This window comes from Nicotiana attenuata, unplaced genomic scaffold, assembly GCF_001879085.1.
Source record: "Nicotiana attenuata strain UT unplaced genomic scaffold, NIATTr2, whole genome shotgun sequence".
In the NCBI taxonomy this organism is placed as follows: domain Eukaryota; kingdom Viridiplantae; phylum Streptophyta; class Magnoliopsida; order Solanales; family Solanaceae; genus Nicotiana; species Nicotiana attenuata.
The window spans coordinates 82,275-99,413 of record NW_017672758.1 but is presented as its reverse complement, the minus strand read 5'-3'; the positions used below and the strand labels follow the sequence as shown (position 1 = coordinate 99,413).

Sequence of the window (17,139 nt, the reverse complement as noted above, 5' to 3'; positions counted from 1 at the left end):
GGGGGGGGGGGGGGGGGGGGGTACAGGAAACATGGGAATTTTGAGAAAGGTGGGTTGAGGAGAGTAACATAAAAAATTATTTTCTCTAAAAATATTTTATACTCTCTAACCAAACACTAGAAAATATTTTCCGGAAAAAGTTTTCCACTCAACAATCAAACAAGGGAAAATAAGTGATAAAACCGCTCATTTTCCAGGAAAACATTTTCTAGGAAAATATTTTCCATGGAAAACATCCATTCATACCAAACACAACCTAAGTATATGAAATGTAGCATTACTATAGTTTGACCAATATTTAGCATTTTCTAAATTATATCTGAAGACAACGAATGTAGTTTGTATGTACATATTAACACAGATCCCTTCCTAGAGAATTTGCAATTGTTTTAAATAGCTTTTGATATAACACTTGTTAGGATAACATCTGACAGGAATTTGATGTTTCCGACAAAAAATGAGTTCAAAGAGTAGAGCATAGAATAGGACATTCTACATATAACTATTTTAGCGGTCACAAGTACAAAATTTGCTTCACAGTTCAAATTTGACAATGATAACTAATCACAAGGTGCAAAATGCAAGGGTACAAAAAACAAGGAGACACCATTCCGCTTTTTCTCAAAATTCTCAGGGACAAGCAAAGAAGGAATCTATGGCTACATGGAGAGAAACTATTAGGTCTTTATTTTACTTCTCTTCTAAAGTGAAGGTGGGGGAAAAGAGAAGAAGATGAATGAGTAGAAAGAAAATATGTTAAACAATGAGGATCCAGTAACTCACAAGACTACCAAACCCAATGTAAATAGGTTTCTGACCAGCATTCAGCCAATTTACTAGTGATTCTGGAGGTTCATAACCCGATGCAAGATCAAGGAAGCAAAATCCCACCACATCAACCTTAGATCCCCAATCTGCAAAAGTGGAACTATATAAAGAAAAAGTTGCGACTTCTTAAAACAAAAATGCATCTGATAAGACTTATGGAATACAAATTTTCTTCTAAGTTAGTCTCGGGAAGCTAAAGGACTTCCTCTATCAGATTATCAGACATCTGAAGAATAATTACCTTTTGGTTTAGGTACAAGGTGAGGACTCCAAATATATCCATGCGGGATATCCAACTCAGAGCCTTGAGAACCGCTTAAATATGTGACTGGTCTTAGTTTCAGTTTTCTTTTCCTGGTATCATTTATCATATCGCGTATTCCTAGCCAAATCAAGGAGTCAACAATCTGATACGACAGCTGCACAATTCAAAAAGAGCAAATGTAAACAAAAACCAACCTTCTTTTTTTTTTTTTTTTTTTTTTTATCTTTTTAGTCCGGTGGGGTGGGAAAGGGGAGGGAGCAAGGCAATATCAAAGGAAAAGGCAACAGTAGATGCAAAAATGCAGATGTTAGAATCCAACTCACCCTATATCCAGCAGGTTGTTTAACGCGGGACAATGGATGAGGAAATTCGCTAGTTGGCCTGGTACAAAAAGATAACAATGTTTACTCACTAAATAACCTAAGGCCCAGACCTAACTTTTCAATAGCACATGTAAATTGAAATGAATAGAATGAATAACGAAATAGCTTCGTAATTCTCCATTACCCAAGCAAGACTTACGTCCATGGCATTGTAAAGAAAATATGAATTGGGATTTTCAGTGCTTCTGCAACATGTGTATGCCCTGAAATTGAGATTTCCAGGTTAGCAAGAGAAACTATTGTTCCACCATTCCCACAAGCACATACATCCAACGTATTTGATTAGCATAAAAGCTTTGAGAAGAACCTCCATCAAAGTCCGAAATGAGCTTGACAAGCCATTACTAACAGAAATTTGACTGGAGTTGAGTCCTCCAGGACAAGTTGAAATGGTATTTTATGAGGCAAGAAAACTAAGCCAAGCATACAGAAAATATTTAGCACACCCTAGTAAAATTGGAAACTGTTTCCTTTTCACTTGTAAGATCATGCCCGACAAGAATGAACGTCGAATATCAAACTAGAATCAACTCTATTCGCCAAAAACCAACACAACCACCCTCAAGATCCATTCGTAAACCTTTAGTGAGCAGGCTAAAATTCGTGCAGGTCAATTGTGAAAGTGGTCATTCAACAACTAAGCTTCAAACAAAATGACAAAGAGTTGACAGCTTTTCTCATCCTTAAATAGAATTGCTATATTTATGGATCTGAAAGTAAAATATATTATATATGCTTAAATAAAGAAAAATTTCCAAGTTTAAATGAATTTGCACATATCTAACTACACTTCATGGGTCATCAAAGTTACTAACCGATACGTCCTGCTAACAGTTTCAGTATATATAATATAGTGCAAGAAATAACTCAATTCATTGAGATAGTAAGTTACAGTAAAAGATTTCCCAACGAAGTAGGAGGCAGTCTCTTCTCCACTGACTACAGTATACAAATAAGAAATACGCTCTGAAACTTTTTCCCACACATGGCAAAGTAAAAGGCAGACCACAAGCTTGACTAACAGGAGCAGAGCTCACTAATACGTGAGGTAATATAAATAGGATTCTCTCTGAGAATTATCTTATTTCTCCTTACCAAAGTTGAGAGGAGCACAGTGTTTTCTGAGACTATGTAGCTGAAAATATTAGCCTAATCTGTGATGTGCTGAAGAAAAATCTTCCATTTCATTCTGGGTTTCGTTTCATTCATGGGTTATAAAGACTCGGATTTTCTAGAGACATCATCACGCAAATCACTTAACAAAACAATCAGCAAAAATGTAAAATTAGCTATAATGAGGATAGGAATGATTAATGAAAAGCATCTAATATGCATATTAACAAGGAAATGAGTAAGTAAAGTGGTACAGAATGAACAAATTACTAATCTTACCATATGCTGGAGGATTAGCAATAATAGCATCTGCTTTGAAGGGTACCCCAGTATCCATATCAGATTCTATGCAAGGTGAGAGTAGAGAATTTATAATATCCTTCAACTGGTTTCTCTGAACAGGAATTTCTGAGGGTCCAGAAGGTAAGAACCCCTTGTTTTTAACCATATCTACAACCAAGAGAAAGAACATTGAGCCAAATCTGCAATGAACTTTTGAACTTAAAGACTATTACGAATAAATGCTCCCATTGTTATTGATGAAATTTGAAGCGTTCAGTAATTAGTGAAATTCAAGAATCTAAAAACATTCTTTGCAACAGCTTAGAGAGAAACCAAATATTCTCATGCATCTACAAACCCAGAGAACAAAGCACTTCAGCTGATGTGCAAGATGCATGGAAACAAGTCTTATACTCTTCTATAATACTAATTCTCAATGTATGCCCCTATAGCATCCACAAACAAGATTCTTACAGGCAAAGTAATCTTAGTGCAAATGAAGTCTTTCAATCTTCAGTTGTACAAGAAAAAAGTGATTATCCAATAGAGCAAATGACTTTTTAGCAAGTATAAGAAAGAATTAATGATGGACTTCTTCTTTCAGATTGTTTGTTCTTCTTTTTTTTTCTTTCTTTTTCCTGTTTTCGTTTCAGATTGGAGATTTAAAATCCTTTGCAGCAGGTAGCCAAGTTTAACATATGATCCTTAAAAATGCAAAAGGAATCACACTAGTTAACCCCATCATTATTAATGGGCAACAAGAATTGAAGCGCTTCCAAGCAATTCAGATGCAGTCTCTCGACACTAACTAATGAATGCATATATGTAATGAATTTTCCCTTATGACAATTAAGCGTCAAAGTTTTCCACAACTATGTGAACCAATCACAAGTTGGTTATCCTGCGCTTACTTCAGGTTGAACTGAGTTACAAATATAATGATGACTGTATAACACACAATGCTTTGTGAACATTTAAAAGAGTAAACATCCATCTAGAAATGGAGAGCATCAGATAAAGTACAATCAAGACATTGAACCCACATGAGATTGTTCAGTTTCAGAACAAACAGGAACTTAGGAACATACATCCAGCCAAAACTTTTGGATCACCCCCAAGAGGATAGAACTCCAACCCAGCGGTTAGGACAAACTCTTTGAAATTTGCATGGGTTGCCAGCCTCACTCGATGACCAAAATCCTGCATCAGCAGTTCTGTCAACAAACTAGCATAGACCACAGGATACTTTTTTAGCTATGACAATGAACAATCACAGACAAGTACAAAGCAAGAGATAAATCATCATAAGATACGGCTTCTTAGACAAGATTAGCATCTTATAACAAGCAAAGGGTTTGCAACTGCCAAGGAAACAACTGCTTTTCTAATCCATTGACCACCAAAAGATGGAACACCATTAATTCAAGACCTATCAAAGAGAAAGGGTTCTCAAGAGAAAATTAAAATAACCGCCCTAATACACGTCAGAGGGAACACTGGCATTTACAGGTATCAAGGGTATCCATTGACATCGTAATAAAGTGTAGCTTCGTAACTCCATTGCTTTAAGATTTAGAGTTATAAACTACAGCTACAAGAGCAAATGTTCCATCAGCGAAAAGACAAAGCCATCTCAATTTCAGCTCCTAAAGCATCTCATGGCAAGAAGAGCATAATTTGAGACATAATCCATACAACAAGAAAGAAAAATGGCCTGGTCTTATAAATCATCTGTCATAATTTACTAGTATGAAACAAGAAAATGAGGAAGAGGGAAGGTAACACCACAAACTGAGTCATTAAGGTCTTGATCGCTGGTTTTCTCCAGCTTTGAGAAAATTCTAGTTTTAATCACCAAATGACTGGAGGCATTACAAATTTAAACTGTAAAAGTGAAATGACTAGGACTACAACACACAACAAAAAGAGGATACTGGAAATTTAAAGAAAAAAGTGGCCTTATAGATTTCCGATGTAGAAGTCAACTCAAAGAGAAAAAGACACCCTGCTGAAAGAGTTGCAAGCCTGTTTCACCAATTTAACATGACAAAGTACATATGTAAATAGTGTATATGCATGTAAAATGTGGAAACAGATTGCAGATATAGAATCTGAGATGGCAAAATGATATCAGGTACCTGCAAACGTTTGCCAATTGCAATAAAAGGTTGCACATCGCCGCGTGTTCCAACAATAAGCATTGCAATCTGTATTGGGGGAATATATTGTAGTTCTGTTGCATCAAGAGGCTCATCCTCAACTTCATTAGAGACACTTTGAGATTCAACTCCAAGCACTCTGGATTCTACGTCACCTGGAATCTCAAATTCTACAGTTCCATTGTCTTTGACAGTAGCTATTCTCTTCAACAATTTGAGCTGCAGTATTTTTCGTGGTAACAAGCATCGAATAATGTAAATTAGTTGAACGATTTATCCATCCTTGGGTGACATAAGAAGTATTGGGGAGAGGTGACATGTCATTGCTTCAGCTTACCGAGGACATACCCTCGATAGGAAGGTGTGCTGGTCGAGAAAAAGGGTTGAAGGTTGACAGGTAGTTGTGAGTTTCTCCTAGGCTTACCAGTAGTACTAGTACTATTTTGTATTTTCTTGTTCCTGGTTCTTTATTGTTACATATGTGTCATTCGCTTCCATTATCCTATTACATTGTTGTTGCTATTGTCTGTTTCTTTATTTTCACACTTTTTTTAGCCGAGGATTTATTGGAAACGGCCTCTCTACCTTTACGAGGTAGAACTAAGGTCTGCATACACATTATCCTCCCCACACCCCACTTATGAGATTACACTAGATTTTTTGTTGTCGTTGTTGTGGGTGACATAAAAGTCAACAATATGAAACATTAAGAATGATTAAACTAAATGATATGATTTTTCTAAAGGTGCCAAATCTAGCCCAAAGAGGTAATCCCCCAACTCGCCGAAGTTTGGACAGGTCGCATTAAGAATATATTCATTGGTGGGTCAAATAGAGCAATGTGCGAATTGACCTACCTAATAGCTTGTGTCAATTTGGGCAACCAAGTCCCCTAAGAAAACTTTACCAAAAATGTACCTTCTTTTCATTGTTTATATATATATATATATATATATATATATATATATATATATATATATATATATATATATATATTCTCTACGGTCCACTTTCACATGCTTTATCTTACTATAAGAAAAGAATAGATCGTTTTGAGTTTTTAAATAAAAAAAGTATAGAAAATGGCATAATGGTTTTGAGTTGCGCGGTATTGGGTTATGAGTTATGACTCATTGTTTTGCCCAAATTGACTCGACGCATCTTAATGCAAATAATCTGGACGGGGTTAGGTCACGACCATTTACTGACTAAACCCGTTTTTACCTATCCAATTTCAGCCTAACATGCCCATTTGACACCCCAAATATGTTACTTGGAGAGATAACAGGACATGCTTTTCACTGAAAATAAAAATTTATCAAGATGAGTAAATTTAATCAGGTGATTTAGATAGAAAGTGAAACTAATTTCCATGAAGAGATAACGGAAAAAGTAAAAAATGGAGAATTAACAAGTTTTAGTAAATGTAATGGAGAGCAGAGAAAATGGATACCAAGAAGCCAAATAAATAAATAAATAAAAAGTTTATAATATGAAACATGACGCGGTAGGATGATTTCATCATGAATTATACCTTCTGATGTTCACTAATTTTGTCATCAAAAACGTTTGCTGTGTCTTGAGCAAATTGACTATTATGTCTAGATGTCTCGGTTTTTGATCTTCCCAACTTAAGATGACCTGAATGTGATTCTGATTTATCAGGACTAAATATTCCGCGAGGCTTTGTATTTACTCTTGTAACTTCCATCCCAGCAGTTCCTAGCATATAAAATCACACACTTACAGTTAGCATACAATACGGCCCGTTTCAAAAGCATCAGAATTCACTGTAAATCAATCGTATTTTATGTATATTACATGCATGGAGTCATTCTAGTGTGTTTATACATAACACAGAAGTAAAATGTTGGTACTATGAATTTTTGTTGTTTCGGCTGACTTGAATTGATGACAACACTTAATTTCAGTTATTCAAACTGTTCCAACTTGTTCACATTGTTTGCTTATCACTGATAAATTTGACAATTCCAGAACTAAGTTAATATATTTGGTATTAAAATGTAATTTCAGAAACTGTACAAAAAATAATAATAAAAAAATATTACATTTAAATTCTGATCAAAATTCAAAAGGCTGAAACATTTTGGAGCTGGCCGAATTTATTTACTTCGAATCCTGTTCAGACAGCATCTCGGTAAACTACACAATTTCCGTTAGAAAGGAAAAAAAACCTGAAGAGTCGCTGACGCCATTGGAAACTGAACCGCCAGCTACTTCATCTACAGTATCCAGCTCAGCAACAGCACCGCAACCATTACCATCGCCATTTTCATCTACAGTATCCTTCTCTAGGGACACGGATACTTCGCTAGAACTAGAAGATGAGCTCGCCAGACCTAAATTCAGCGAAGACTCCGCCATCGGTGGCTTCACCACCTCTGGCGAACTCTGTTTCTTCTGATCCAGTCTCGCAACTTTTCCAAACTCTAAAATATGCTAGCAAACAGAGAGAATCTAGCACAAAGAGATAAATTGCTGAATTGAAGAGTTGGAGAGAAGAGAGAGAGAAGCCAAGTTCGAAGGAATTGGAATCGAGCACAGAGGATTTAATCACACCAACAGCAATGGGCGAATAGGAAATGAAAGATATTTTTGTAATTGGGATTATGGTCTCTTCTTTGCAAAACGCAAGAGCTGACCCGTAAACCGTAATGTATGTTCCTCGTGAGTGGTGGGACGCCTGGAATCCCGTTACTGTCAGAAAATCGTTGTCTAAAGTTCAAAGTGTCCGGCGCGTTTTCTAGATTTATGGTCAATTATACCCCTCTATTATTCTGTCCGCCAAGTTTCTTGTCAACTCTCTTCTTCTCCCTTCCTTAAAAACTAAGGGCTGTATCTCATATTTTTGTTGGGAGAAAATTAAGGTATAATTAATTTCGATATTAGTTATTTTGGAATTATAGTGTTTTTTTATTTCTATAAAAAGGTGGAATAATTAATCCCGAGATAACTAATTTCCGAATAATTAATCCTGGGATAACTTCTTTTCGACCAAACGATCCCTAAAGGTGTTTACTAGACAGGCTGGACTGGGCTATGTATTGGGGAAAATTGTATTTTATATATATGGTGACGTGTCAGGACACGTGAATTGGTCAAATGGTCAATAAATCTCAATTAGACACGATTCAAGAATTGTAAAACAGACACGAGCAAAGAAGGAGGAAGAGGCACGGGACATCAGATAAGTAGTACGGCGCCCGTACCTATTTAAATCATTTATATGCAGGCATCAGAAGGAATGAATCTAGTTATGAAAAAGCATGCAGATACAACATTTAATGGGTATTAAATGTTGAGTCCGTTAAGGAATATATATATTCAATGTAATGATTGTGTAACGTAGCATTCAATGTCTTTAATTATTCATAAAAGTCTCATTATGATTTGGGCATAACGTACATTCTCAAAGGTACCTATAAAAAAGAGATATATGATCAGTTGTAAGGGACACGAAAAGCTATTGAAATATACATTGGTATCATTTGTTTTTCTTGATTATTATATTGCTACTCAGAATTATTTCCTTTTAGTCATTTCTTTGATTATCAGTAACCCGAGTTCTTTTAAATTCTAGCTTTGACTAAAATTCTATTTTTTGGTCAAACAAATTGGTTCCTTTACCGGGAATCTGATAATCTATTTCCTCTTTGCTTAACTTTCCTTGTTACATCAACTATGGCAAATAACAATGATAACACTCATGGAAACCAAGAAAATCAAACAAATCAGCAACTTCAGGGAGATCTGCAGGATAATAACGCATTAATTCCTTCTCCACAAGGTTCTCCACGACGGTCTTGTGAAGGCACTCCTGAGGGTCTCATACATATGGACAAGCTCAATTCAAAAATGTGGAGGCTATGGATGAAGCTTTACAAAAACTTATCTCCACATAAGTCAATAAAGCTCTTCAAGCTTTTGTCAGTCAATTACCTGTTGCACCACCTACACCCACACCAAATAACAACACTCTAGAGAACCCTCGTTCCGGACTCGTTAATTCAGGTAGTGGGGGAACCCCCAGCGAATCACAGGAGGGGGAACCAGGTAATTCTAATTTGCAGAATTTAGTACTAACATTGCAGAAACAGCTCAAGGAGCAAAGTGACCGCATAGAGCAGATACCTGGGGTGCCGCCCGTGATCAAAGGGGTAGATATGGATAAGTATTCTCAACAGCCTTGGAAGCCAAGTGCTGCTCCTCTCCCAGTTCCAAAGAAGTTCAAAATGCCTGATATACCAAAGTACGATGGAACAACAGACCCACGAGACCACGTTACTGCATTTACAACAGGCGTAAAGGGCAACGACTTGACTAAGCAGGAGATTGAATCAATCTTAGTCAAAGAATTTCGGTGAAACGCTCACTAAAGGAGCGTTAACATGGTATTCTCTTTTACCCGAAAATTCTATAAATTCTTTTGCGGAGCTTGCAGATTCTTTTATCAAAGCACACTCGGGAGCTCAAAAAGTTGAAAAAAGAATGGAAGATATCCTCAAGATCAAGCAAGGAGACTCAGAATTGCTTAGTAAATTCGTGGACAGATTTCAACGTGAAAGAATGACATTGCCACGTGTACCTGACAACTGGGTAGCTATAACCTTCACAAGCAACTTAAATGAGAACAGTTCAGAAGCTACGAGGCGACTCAAGGAAAGCCTCCGAGAATTTCCAGCAACGACGTGGAATGACGTCTATAACAGATACAGTACAAAGATGAGGATTGAAGAAGATATTATTTTACGACATAAAAAAGAAGAAAAAGTAAGCTCAAGACGTGCAGAAAATGAAAAAGATCCGGTAAAAACATATACGATCCATACATGGGACCTGCGGGGAGAGACTCACGATAAAAGCAGGATAATCAGAGGTACGATCACTGTGACGACCCGACCCGTCGTCTCATCAGTTACCGCTCCGTTTCCCCCATTTTATGCTTCTTCATGTTTTGTTATCGGTATTTGGTGTGTTAGAGTTGATTTGGATTGGTTTTGATAAGAAATGAGACAATTAGTCTCTTTAAGGAAGGCTTAAGTTGGAAAAAGTCAACCGGACGTTGACTTATGAGTTAGAGGGCTCGGAGGTGATTTCCGGTGATTCGGTTAGCTTCGGGAGGTGATTTGTGACTTAGGAGTGTGATCGGAATTGATTTTGGAGGTCCGGTGTAGAATTAGGCTTGAATTGGCGAAGTTAGTATTTTGGCGAATTCCGGTTGATAGGTGAGATTTTGATTCGAGGGTCGGAATGGAATTCCGAGAGTTGATTTAGCTTCGTTATGCCATTTTGGACTTGTCTGCAAAATTTCATGTCATTCGGACGTGGTTTGGTTGGGTTTTTGATCAAAAATGGAATTTGGAAGTACTTGAAATTGTTAGGCTTGAATCCGATGCAAGTTTGGTGTTTTAATGTTGTTTTGAGCATTCCGAAGGTTGGAACAAGTTTGAATAATTTTATGGGATATGTTGGCGTGTTTGGTTGAGGTCCCGAGGGCCTCGGGTGTGTTTCGGGGTGGTTTCGAATCATTTCGAGCTGTTTTGCAATGGCTGAAGCTGGTATCTGGTATTGTTCTTCGCGTTCGCGAGGGTCCCCTCGCGTTCGCGAAGAAGGTTTGGCTTCTGGGGTTTTGTTCTTCGCGTTCGCGAAGAGAGCCTCGCGTTCGCGAAGAAGAGGCAATTCTGTTGCGCAGATCTTACTTTGGAGGCTCTTATCTCTCAATCTACAATGAATTTGGAGATGATTCAAAAATGAAAGTTGTAGCTCTTTGAATCTAGTTTCCAGAAACATATTATAATAGTCATTTGGAGTTGTGTGTAAAAAGTTATGACCATTACACTAGAGGCTGTCCGAGCAGAGTTTGGAAAATGAATTTTTGGAACTTTGTTCTTCGCGAACGCGAGAGGAGGACCGCGAACGCGAAGAACAAATCCCTGGGCAGCAGAATAAAGTCCAAACTACGTCCCATTTGCCATTTTTGACGATTTGGAGCTCGGATAAGGCGATTTTTCGGGAGATTTTTTGGAGAGAACAACGGGGTAAGTATTTTAAACTCAATTTTGGTTGTATAACTTGAATCTATCACTAGTTTTGGTGTTTAATCCACGAATTTTGTTGGAAAGTATAGAAAACCCTCTTGGATAGAATCATGGATTTGAGGGTCGAAATGTTATGGGAATTGGATAATTTTTGTATGGTTAGACTCGTGGCGAGATAAGGAATCCGATGATGTGAGTTTTGTAATTTTTCGAGAAGTGGGCCCGGGGCTCGGGTTTTGCTAGTTTCGATATCTTTGCTATTTTTCGATTGTTTTCGATTGGGTATTGTTCCCTTAGCATATTGTGATGTATTCGCTCTGATTTTGGTTAGATTCAACGCGCGTGGAGGCCGATTTGAGGGGCAAAGGCGTCGCGAGCTAGAGATTTCACCGGTTCAAGGTGAGTAATGATTGTAAATGATATCCTGAGGGTTTGAAACCCCGGATTTGCACATCATAGTGCTGTATTGAGGTGACTTGCACGCCGGATAGCGAGCGTGGGGTAGAGCACCGTTGGGGATTGTGACTTGGTCCGTCCCGATTGATGAAATTACTACGTATTTGACTGAAACTACTTGTTATCATCATAATTTGGGCTGATTGCCATGTTTGGGCTTCGTGCCAACTATGTGAATCCTTCAGGGATTGATATCACTGTTTTCGCATTACTTTGCATATTATTTGATCTCGGTCCAAGGTTTTAATACTCTTTTGCAAACTCAGCCGTTTTTCTAAGATTTGAAAACTGAAACATATTTAATGACGTTTTGAGCTGAGTAAACTCCATGTTGTATTGCCCAAGTGGCTTATGTGCATTTCTGGACTGAGCATGGATCGGGCTGCGCGCCGCAGCAGTGTTACATGTGCATTTCTGGACTATGGATGGCTCGGGCTGCACGCCGCAGCGGTGTTACGTTGATTTTGAGGCCGAGGGCCTGGTTGATGCCACGAGATGGCTTGATATTGCGCTTGGGCTGTAGGAGCCCCTCCGGAGTCTGTACACACCCCTAGTGAGCGCCGTCGACGTTAAATATGGATGGCTCGGGCTGCACGCCGCAGCGGTCATATGCATTGCATTGCACTCATGCATTGGTTCCTGTTTGTATTACGTGTCATGACATTCAGCACTCGCATTTCATTGGCTTCTATGCTACTTCTTGCACTGCTTACCTGATACCCTGGTGTTATTTGTTGATGGAGTGCTGTGCCCGAGAGGCTGACTTATGTGCTGACTTGCACTATCTGTTTCGCATTCATTTGCTTAACTGTTGAAAAAGACATTTTCAAAAGAGGTTTTAACTGAGCCCAGATAGATTTTCTAAAGGATTTCACGGTTTTACTGTTTTCTCAAAGGGTAGCACTGTTCTATATAGCATGATGGAGTGCCTTTCGTGATTCCTTGCTGCTCAGTTATTATTTACCTTTATTACTCACTGAGTTGGAGTATTCACTTTACTCCCTGCACCTCGCGTGCAGATGCAGGTATTGGTTACCCGGTAGCGGGTTTGAGCTGGTTGAGGATTTGCTATCGTAGCTGAGCAAGGTGACCGCCGGCGTTCGCGGCACCGGACTTCGTCTTTTGATTCTAAACTTTATTCTATATATTATTGACCCTGTGGTCGTGTTCAGACTTCCTTAGATGCTCGTAACTTGTGACACCCCGGTCGGGCTGTGTTGGGTCGTATATATATCAATTGTTATTGTCATTAAGTTGTATTTATCTAATCATTTATGTTTAAAAATTTTTGAAAGAGGCGTTGTTGTTCTGTTGGCTGGCCTTGTCTTCACGAGAGGCGCCATCACGACCGGGTTGGGAATTGGGTCGTGACAATCACAGATCAAGGAATAAAGAATCAGGCTCATCTTCCAAATTTGGGAATGATCGAAACATACGCGAGCCACGAGATGATGATAGGGGTCTGAAGGCAAGGTTTGGTGGTTATAATTTCAACGTAAGCACTTCTGAACTCGTAGATGTTTTAAGAAGCATGGGAGATAAGGTACGGTGGCTAAAGGAAATGTGATCGAATCCAAACAGACGAAACCCTGATCATTAGTGCGAATTTCATAACGATCACGGGCATAAAACAGCAGAGTGCAGGTGGGGAGGAGCCTCCAAAGCCACCTTCACCCAAAAGAACTGTCAACGTCATAAGTGTAGGTGAAGATATCAATGCCGTGTCATATACTATAGCAAATAAGATTTCCAAAGTAACAATTACTCACGAGAAGCGGCTGCGGCATATATTGGAGGAAGAAAATATTACATTCAATGATGCACATGCCGAGGGTCTATTAACTCAGTCATAACGACGCACTGGTAATATCTTTACTTGTACATGACACAATACTAACGTGAAACGAGTTTTGATTGATCCAGGTAGTTCTGTAAACATTATTTTGATACGAGTATTACGTGAGATGCAAGCTGAAGAAAAAGTAATACCAAAGGCACATACTCTATCTGGGTTTGATAATTCCAGCGTCGTTACAAAAGGAGAGGTAACGCTCACCACATTTGCTGAAGGAGTCGTCAAAGACACAAAGTTCCAGGTAGTAGACATGGAGATGGCTTACAATATGATTCTTGGGAGACCATGGATCCACGAAATGGACGTTGTTCCTTCAACTTTGCATCAAGTCATTAAATTTCCAGCGCCATGGGGAATATGTCAAATCAGGGGAGATCAACAGACATCTAGGAACATCAACTCCGTGGCAGACTCAAGCACGAAGGGTGAAGAAAAATAGCAATTACAGAATTTAGTTGAGGATAACATAGCGTCAACCTCAACTGAACAAGAACAAACGGATGTAGATTCAAGGCCCGATTCCATTCAAGAACCAGAGGAAAATGAAAACATCAAAACGACGATAGAAGAGCTGGAGGCTGTGGTTTTGTTTATACACTGGCCTGAGAGAAAAGTGTATATAGGAGCTAATCTTAGCCCGGAAGTGAAACGTAAGTTAATTGAATTTTTAAAAGCTAACGCAAACTGTTTTGCTTGGTCCCACACTGACATGACAGGGATACCACCGGAGGTGATGACTCATAAACTAAATGAAGATCCTTCATATCCTCCAGTCAAGCAAAAGAAAAGAAAGCAAGGAACTTTCAAGAATCAGGTGATTCAAGAAGAAGTCCAAAAATTGCTAAAAATTGGCTCTATTCGTGAGATAAAGTATCCTAACTAGTTAGCCAACACTGTTGTAGTTCCAAAAAAGAATGGTAAGTGGCGGGTTTGTGTAGATTACACAGATCTTAATAAAGCTTGCCCTAAAGATTCTTTTCCACTGCCATACAAAGATCAATTGATTGATGCAACTGCAGGTCATGAACTATTAAGTTTTTTAGATGCATATTCAGGGTATAATCAGATTAAAATGGATCCAGGAGATGAAGAAAAAACTTCCTTCATAACAGACAGCGGGACTTACTGTTATAAAGTAATGCCCTTTGGTCTAAAGAATGCAGGCGCAACGTATCAGAGGTTAGTTACAAAAATGTTCCAAGAACACTTAGGTAAGACTATGGAGGTATACATAGATGACATGCTTGTTAAAACTAAGTATTCAAAAGATCATATATCTCTGTCTGAAACATTTATGATTTTGCGAAAATTTAATATGAAGTTAAACCCCGAAAAATGTGCATTTGGTGTTGCATCAGGTAAATTCTTGGGTTTTCTTGTTTCTAACCGTGGTATTGAGGTGAATCCTGCACAGATTAAGGCCATTGAGGAAATCCCTGAAATACTTACGAGCAAAAAAGAAGTTCAAAGATTAACAGGGAGGATTGCAGCCTTGGGAAGATTCATTTCTAAATCATCAGAGAAGTGTTTTAAATTCTTCTCAGCTCTTAAGAAGCAGGATCATTTTGAATGGAACGAAGAATGTCAGCAAGCACTGAGGAATTTGAAAGCATACTTATCAAATCCACCGTTGCTAGCGAAACCAAAGGCTGGGGAAAGATTGCTCATTTATCTTGTTGTTTCAGAAGTAGCGGTAAGCGCGGTTTTGGTTCGAGAAGAACAAGGTAAACAATCCCCTATCTATTATGTTAGTAAATCTCTGTTAGATGCGGAAACGCGGTATCCTCAATTAGAAAAGCTTGCACTTGCATTAATCATGGCATCTAGGAAATTAAGACCTTACTTTCAGTGTCATCCAATTGTTGTAGTAACTGCCTACCCTTTACGTAACATATTACATAAGCATGAATTATCAGGTAGGTTGGCCAAATGGGCTATAGAGTTAAGTGAATATGAAATCACATACCAACCTAGAACTGCTATAAAATCACAAGTGTTAGCTGATTTCGTGGCCGATTTTAGTCTGGAGATGCAATTAGAAGCACAAAAAGAATTACAGGTGCTTAATGGAGCTAATCCAGGAACTTGGACTTTATTCGCCGATGGTTCATCAAATATAAAAGGAGCAGGTTTAGGGATTATTTTGGTATCACCTACGGGGGAAACCATACGTCAAGCTATTAAATGTCATTCTATAACTAACAACGAAGCAGAGTATGAGGCTGTGATGTGCAGGTTTAGAATTGGCACGAGAACTTGGCATAAATCAGATTATAACCAAGAGCGATTCACAACTCGTGGTTAATCAAATGTTGGGGACTTATACAGCCAGGGAAACAAGGATGCAGCAATATTTGGAAAAGGTGTGGGAGTTAATAAAGCAACTTCAGACCTGGAAAGCTATACAAATACTAAGGGATGAAAATCTTGAAGCAGACGCTTTAGCTAATCTCGCATATGCGACTGACATGGCAAACGATGCAAACACTTCGGTTATCCACTTATTACATTCAGCTCTTGACCCTGATAAAAATGAGGTAAATTTTAATAATTTAACTTGGGATTGGAGGAACGAGATTGTTGATTTTTTGCAGTATGGAACCATCCCTGATGACAAGAAAAAAGCCCATGCACTTCGAAAAAAGGCTGCTCGCTATTGTTTAAATCAAGGCAACCTATATCGTAAAATGTTCGGTGGCCCCTTAGCTAGATGCCTCGGACCTTCTCAAAGAGTACGTAATGAGGGAAATACATGAGGCGCACTGTGGAAATCACGCTGGAGGAAGATCATTGGTAAGAACCTTAATTAGGGTAGGTTACTATTGGCCAAAAATGGAAGATAAAGCGGAAAGTTTCGTGGCAAATGTGATAAATGTCAAAGGTACGGTAACAACATGCATAGACCCACGGAATTATTACATCCGGTCATCGCACCATGGCCATTCATGAAATGGGGAATGGATATCGTGGGTCCATTACCACAAGCAAAAGGACGGGTAAAATTTCTGCTCGTACTTACTGATTATTTTACTAAATGGGTAGAGGCAGGAGCCTTCAAACAGGTATGAGAAAAGGAAGTCAAAGATTTTATTTGGCAAAACATCATATGCCGATTTGGCGTACCAAAGGAGATCGTATGTGATAATGGTCCTCAGTTTATTAGAGCTCAAATCACAGAACTTTTTTCAAAGTTGGCAAATTAAAAGGATTACGTCCACACCTTATCATCCCGTGGTAATGGGCAAGCAGAGTCAACAAACAAGGTTATTGTCAATAATTTAAAGAAGCGTTTGGAAGAATCAAAAGCAAATTGGCCAGAGGTGCTGCCTGGTGTTTTATGGGCATATCACACAACAGCAAAAACAAGCACAGGAGAAACACCCTTTTCATTGGTTTATGGAGCTGAGGCTTTGATTCCAGTTGAGATAGGAGAACCAAGCACACGATTCATGCAAGCGACACAAGAATCTAATGACGAAGAGATGCGGGTCAATTTGGATTTACTGGAAGGCAGGAGAGAAGCTGCATTAATAAGAATGGCAGCACAAAAACAAGTAATAGAACGATAATACAACAGGAAAGCACGCCTCAGATTCTTCAAAATTGGGGACTTCGTGCTTAAAAAGGTTTTTCAATCCACAAAGGCAGCCAACACGGGTAAATTGAGTCCAACTTGGGAAGGACCGTATAGAGTTCGTGATATTGCAGGCAAGGGAGCATATGAATTGGAGACAATGGA

The 17,139-nt window shown here is 38.6% G+C and overlaps 1 protein-coding gene across 1 annotated transcript in view; it reads right to left on the bottom strand.

Moving 5' to 3' along the window:
* Nucleotides 1–7,800, bottom strand: part of LOC109214398 (sterol 3-beta-glucosyltransferase UGT80A2-like) — an 11,541-nt gene extending 3,741 nt beyond the window's left edge. Inside the window, exons 1-9 of the mRNA XM_019378313.1 lie at nt 7,226–7,800; nt 6,565–6,752; nt 5,010–5,249; nt 3,960–4,071; nt 2,869–3,039; nt 1,616–1,679; nt 1,417–1,474; nt 1,070–1,247; nt 784–914 (exon numbers count right to left, since the gene is read on the bottom strand). Coding sequence (XP_019233858.1) covers nt 784–914; nt 1,070–1,247; nt 1,417–1,474; nt 1,616–1,679; nt 2,869–3,039; nt 3,960–4,071; nt 5,010–5,249; nt 6,565–6,752; nt 7,226–7,415 — 1,332 coding nt within the window. The 5' untranslated portion in view covers nt 7,416–7,800. The remainder of the gene's footprint in view (nt 1–783; nt 915–1,069; nt 1,248–1,416; nt 1,475–1,615; nt 1,680–2,868; nt 3,040–3,959; nt 4,072–5,009; nt 5,250–6,564; nt 6,753–7,225) is intronic.
* Between the last annotated feature and the right edge of the window lie 9,339 nt (nt 7,801–17,139).